The sequence below is a fragment of the Phalaenopsis equestris genome, unplaced genomic scaffold (assembly GCF_001263595.1).
Source record: "Phalaenopsis equestris unplaced genomic scaffold, ASM126359v1 Scaffold000124, whole genome shotgun sequence".
Taxonomy (NCBI): Eukaryota; Viridiplantae; Streptophyta; class Magnoliopsida; order Asparagales; family Orchidaceae; genus Phalaenopsis; species Phalaenopsis equestris.
Window position 1 is genome coordinate 394,977 of NW_018164566.1, and position 5,723 is coordinate 400,699.

The 5,723-nt window shown below is 34.5% G+C and overlaps 1 protein-coding gene across 1 annotated transcript; it reads right to left on the minus strand.

The window, feature by feature from the left end:
- Nucleotides 1-1,059: 1,059 nt before the first annotated feature.
- Nucleotides 1,060-5,300, minus strand: LOC110021236 (auxin-responsive protein IAA3-like). Its single transcript, XM_020719650.1, has 5 exons — nt 4,647-5,300; nt 3,418-3,635; nt 2,210-2,336; nt 1,778-1,839; nt 1,060-1,417 (listed from the first exon to the last, which is right to left on the minus strand). The coding sequence occupies exons 1-5, from the start codon at nt 5,048-5,050 to the stop codon at nt 1,380-1,382; spliced, it is 849 nt and encodes a 282-aa protein (XP_020575309.1). The 5' UTR covers nt 5,051-5,300; the 3' UTR covers nt 1,060-1,379.
- Nucleotides 5,301-5,723: the final 423 nt, after the last annotated feature.

Genomic DNA, 5,723 nt, shown 5'->3' on the forward strand with positions numbered 1-5,723 from the left:
GGAAAGCACACCTAAAAAGACTTGAGCATAGTGTATAAAAAATTACCTTAATTTACTAAAATTAAATGAAAATATGACACTTAATAGATCATAATGGAGAAAAAGGATTTACATAACCAACCCCACTTAAAGGCTTGTCCTTGTATTACTCTTAGAGAATATTGTTTTCAATTAATTTAGATTATCAAATAGAATAAAGTTTATTACCCTTCTTCTATTAAGCTTTAAGAAATTTGCATCTTATTTATTTTAGAAAATGCGTTAAGTCATACATTTCGCATAAGAAACTAATGCCATATCTAATATTAAAAAAAACACTAATATTATACTTAAAAAGTAGGCATTATGCCTATTTTTATCAACTTTAATCCACAATTCTTAGCAAGTAATACACACAATTAAGATGGGAGAAGCAAAATAATAATAATAAATTAAAATATATGAAAAATGCCAAAGTAAAATCTCGAGTAAACCAAAGGGGGACATTATAATAAGATCTGATGAATGCAATGCACAACGCTCCAGATGCTTGCCCAATACCAGCAGACAGAAAAGGAGGCATCATTCCAAAGGAAAAGGCCGATATTTTAGACGAGCTAAAAAGTCCTTTTTTCTTTATTAAAATCATGTTTTGTTTTCCCATTATATTTTTATTCCAAGCAAAAAAAAATAACAAAATAAATAGAATTAGCAAGATATTTTCTTTTTTCAACACAAACTCATAAAAATTTTATAAGAATTTGAACTTGGGTGCTTAGAAAATTTATAAAGTTGAATGATAGAGCTTTTAGTGTTTGAAAGTGCTCCTAAAAGAGAGCAGCACAGTTGCTACAAGGAAAAAACATTCATGGCAGAATTGACAATGATGGAGAAAGAGAAACTGAACATGGAAACTGATCAAACAAAACCAACTTCGCTGGTCACAAGAAAAATGATTGTTCCTGCCAACCATGGCTTGCTCACATGTACAGATGGAAACTTATTCCAGAGGACTGGGGAAGGGGAACAGTATTTGATGGAATGGCATACAGATAATTTTAGCAAGAAAAAAAATATAAGTACAGTAAATGAAGGAGAACAGTATTTTAATGGAATAGTGCACAGTATTAAACATTATCATAGAAGCAAACAGGCCATTTACACAAAAAAAAACACCAATGAGGAACACAGGAGCTGACAAATTTGGCATCTTTTTGGGCAACTAAGGATGCTAGTTGGAAGTTTCAGGGCTACATATGAAACAAAAATTTTAAAAAAAAAACACTAAAATACATAGTTAGACACAAACTAACTTGTACCCTTGAACTTCTCAGTTTCGGGAGAGAACTTTAAAGCCATATGATTTCAATTGGAGTTCCATAGTATCAGCTGTTGCAATGCTAGTCCTGATTTTTGCTCTTCTCAATGGCTCTTGGAGCTGTAAGAAAACAGATCAAAATCTTGAAAAAAAGTTTTCGAAGATCATAGAAAACATCTAAGCAAAATAATTTACAATTTCAGAAAACATGAACTGTAAAGGTGAAAACAGATGTTCCAGAACATAAAAAAGTATAATAATGAAGGCAAACCAAAAGAATCTAAAGCTCATTAATAATTATCGAACTGGTATGCATTTTTAGATTAGTTACAGTAAATTTGATGATATTAACGTAAAACATTTTGTAATGCCGAAGTCAAGCATAAATACATATGGTTTGTTATTTCTCAGAAAACAGACTCGAGCATCCTAAGAAGCCAGTTATTTCCATTGGCCATAATACTTATTTAAGAAACATACCAAGTCCAATTGCATCTGAGCCCTTCATAATTCTCAATCTTTTGCAGGAATCAATGAACATCCTGAAATTCACACAACAAAATAAAAAATCAATAATAAATTGTATACTCAGCAAACTATATATGATGGCTAGCACAGTCTGGAACAATTTGAGTCCTATCTATAGAAGAAGAAAAGCTAACAAAATTATTATTTCCTAAAGCAAAGCAAAGCAAAAGTAACTTATTAACGAGGACAAACGAATCCGGAAGCTTGGAGCATAAAAATTTATCTTTAACTGCTCCTCTGCGTACCTAAAGACTATTATACAGTCATAATTTTCTTTTGGCAAAAGAAATCTAAGAGTTTATAAATAAATGTACTAATAATCTTTAGTTAGTTTATCATGTAAGCCACAACCAAAGATTCATACCAAGAGTAACGTGAACTTACTCCCATGGAACATCACCTACGAGCATCCAATCACCATCCTTGTCTTCATATGTGAGCACATACTCTGAGCCATTAAGAACACCTGCCAAATAGCTTTCACTCCGCCCAACCTGAGATGCGTACTGGCCTGAAACAACACAATTCATAAAGTAGAGTAAGCTCCTCAGTGTAGTACAGATTTACTAGAAGGTAAATCCAACCAAAGAGGTATCAAAAAGAGAATTAGCGCTCAATTCATTAAGTTCCAAAAATTAAAGAGCTATCTTTAGTCTTCATTGAGTGAATCTAAGTTGCAAAGTCAAACTTGCAACCAAAATTAAGGTTGAAGTTGTGTAATCATTGCTGGATACCATATAAAATATACTAATACATAGGGCTGTCAAAAAAGCTCGTTGTTCGCGAACAGTTCGTGTTCGGTTCGTCAATGAGTTCGTGTTCGGTTCGTTCGATAAGTAAACGAGACAAACACGAACAAATTTTTTTCGTTCGGTTAGTTAAACGAACCAAATACGAACAGTGATGCGTTCGTTCGTGTTCGAATCGTTATTGTTTGAAATATAAAATAATATAAAATAATTATATATAAAAAATTTATTATATTTTAAAACATTAAATTTTATAAATTATAATATATAATAAAATAATAATAATAATATATTAATATACTATAGTAGTAATATACTAATATAGATATTGTATATTTATATAATATAAGTTATATAATTAATATATAATATTATTTTTATATATTAATATTAGGGATGTCAAACTGGCTCGTCGTTCGCGAACAGCTCGCGTTCGGTTCGTGTTCGACTCGTTCGTTAAGAAACGAACACGAGCTTATTTCAAACAAACTAAATTTTAAACGAACCGAACACGAACACAAGCTTTGTTCGTTCGTGTTCGGTTCGTTTACACCCCTACTAATACAAGCGAAGGTACAGTGGAAGTGCAATAAATGTTTCTTAGATTGACTAAACATCACATTCATTGATACTTTCTTATTTATTCAGGTGCAATGGGATTAAGCTTTGTGTCAATTAGTGTAATACAGAATTTTAATTAAACCAAACCACAACCCATTAATTATGCACGCATCCCCCAATTAAATGACAAACACAAGGAAAAAGTAGACATAAAGGCGCATTCTACCCTTATCCCCGACCTTATGATTCTTAAGAATCGTTAGTAAATATCAGAGAGCTCACCAATGGTGAATCCACTGAACATCTGCTCAAGAGCTGTAGAGAGATCCTTATAGTTGCAGTGAGTCTTCAGGTCAACTTTCCTCAAGTAGGGAGCTCCGTCCATGCTAACCTTGACGTAGAGGAATCCTCCATTTGCATCACCTCTGTTCTTGGATGGGCTTGTGGCCATAGTGTTCTTGCGGTGGCTGCGGATTGGTGGCCAACCTACAACCTGCGCCCTGTAAACAAATTATAGAAATTAAGACATCTTACCTTTAGCCTAAGCTGTATAGTGGATCTAAAAACGAGTAGCAATAAATTAAAATAAAAAATGAAGGAAAAAAGGTTAAGGAAAACTGAGAGAATGGTAATTTAAAAAAAAAAAAAAATTGGGGATGAAATAGAGGGGTAAAAACCAAAAAGCATTAAAATGGAAAACAATTGAAGGAAGGATAGTAATACAGGATTGCACTAGAATGAAGACTTATTGAAGTTAACTTAGCAAAAAAAAAAAAAAAAAAACCTTATTTACTAACAGATCGCAAGGAATTCCTTTCTATTTCAGAACACAAAAAATATCATCTTACTTGATAGAAAAACAAAAAAAATAAAAAACCTTGTAGTTCAAAAGAAGTGTCTAGCATCCTGATTTAATCTTAGCTAGAGTATTCCATCTTAATTATTTCCCCTTGATAATTGGTCAAACCATACAGAAAATCTACGTGCATCATTTATGGAACAACGTCAAAAAAGAAACTGAAAGAGTCAAATCCTCAGTACTAATAACTGATTCTTCATCTCCTTTTCCCCAAAGTCTTCAAGCAAATGAATTGAGATTAAACATCAAACAAACGATGAGGTAATGAGCAGTAAAACTGAACAAAGATCATAGAGATGGAAAAAAAAAGGCTAATCATTTATAAATTCTAGCACTAGAAAGCTCATAATTTCAGGAAAAAAAAAACTTCCTATTACATCAAAAAAAAAAGGGGGCGACAGAGAAAACAAGAAGTAAACCCTTAATATTTTTTCTCTCGATTCCCTTCAGGAAGAGCAACGGCAGAACAACAATCATCCTGTTGATAAATGTCACGAAATAGGGACAATATTCATAATATATCTCATCGATTTCCCACACAGAAAGCTGGATGTCTGTTTCCTAATTACTAAGGAAACCATCCTCAAGGAAGACCCCAAGCAAGCATTAAACAGAAGGAAAGTAAACCCTGATTTCAAGCTCCTGAACTTACTTCGAAGCAGATGGCCCTTGAATCTTCTTCTCCTGCACCTGCATGGCCTTTCCAGAAACCTCACTTCCACTGCCACCGCAAGCCCTAGGAGAGAACAAGGTGCCACCTTTCTCCATTTCCACCTCCGATCCACCCCTCCCAGAGAAACCCCACTTAACGTTTCCATCAATCGCGTCAGAGAAAACCCTCTTTGCACCGGCAGCGAAGCTCTTGGGCTGCTGTAAGCCGAGAGAAAGTCCCGCCTTCTCCTTGCGCATCGAAGACTCAGAACCCGGAAGCCCTAGTCGGAGCTCCGTCCCCCGGAGGTTCTCCTCATCGCCGTCTGCAAGCCTGTAGGAGGAACTCTCAAGGGACAAGCAGACTTCCGATCGTCCAATGTAGTCGTGCTCAAGCAGCGGGGTCATTACTCTTGCACTGGAATTTCAGAGAACATGAAGCTCGCGCTCTGAGAACAAGCAAAGAAGGAGAGGCAATGGAAAGTGAGAGCTTTGGAGCTGGATTTTGAGGCCAGAGAAACCTCCTCTAATTCTCATTTTCTCTGATGTATTGTAAATGTAGCACAAGCTCCTCTGTCTCACCCGGTGACTAGCCCTTGCTCCCCTCTAATTGTACTAAAATTTTCTTTTTTTTTGCTTCTTGAATTTTTGACAGTTACAATCGTAGCCTAAGAGCGTCCATGGAATCATATTTTAAGGTCCAAAGTTTGGTTTTTGTAAGGATGCGCAAAAATTTGTAAAATGTCATTCGAAAATGTAAATTTAGAGATATAACAAGTCATCTAACAAATGGGCTACGGTGTCAACAAAAAAAAAAAGAAATTTGATTTGATCGTGTTTCCCTAGTCACCCAAAAAAAATTATTTGATCATGTTTCTCTATAGTCAAATTCAACATTATTCTAACTCCAATCTCAACAACTTATAGCGATTACAATATGTATCCAAATGAGTTTTATTCAAGCATTTAAAGTGTAATTACATAATTCAAGATATTAATTTAATAGTTCAATGATCTCTAAGAATCTGCGTGGGGTAGCTGCAATTAATTAAAAAATTATTGTGTGATATTTGTGACAGGA

Coding starts and splice junctions, on each gene's coding strand:
- LOC110021236 (XM_020719650.1), bottom strand. CDS start 5,050: ATGACCCCGCTGCTTGAGCACGACTACATTGGACGATCGGAAGTCTGC. Junction 2,337..3,417: donor GTTCAGTGGATTCACCATTG/GTGAGCTCTCTG, acceptor GTGTTGTTTCAG/GCCAGTACGCATCTCAGGTT. Junction 1,418..1,777: donor CTCAGATGCAATTGGACTTG/GTATGTTTCTTA, acceptor GTTTTCTTACAG/CTCCAAGAGCCATTGAGAAG.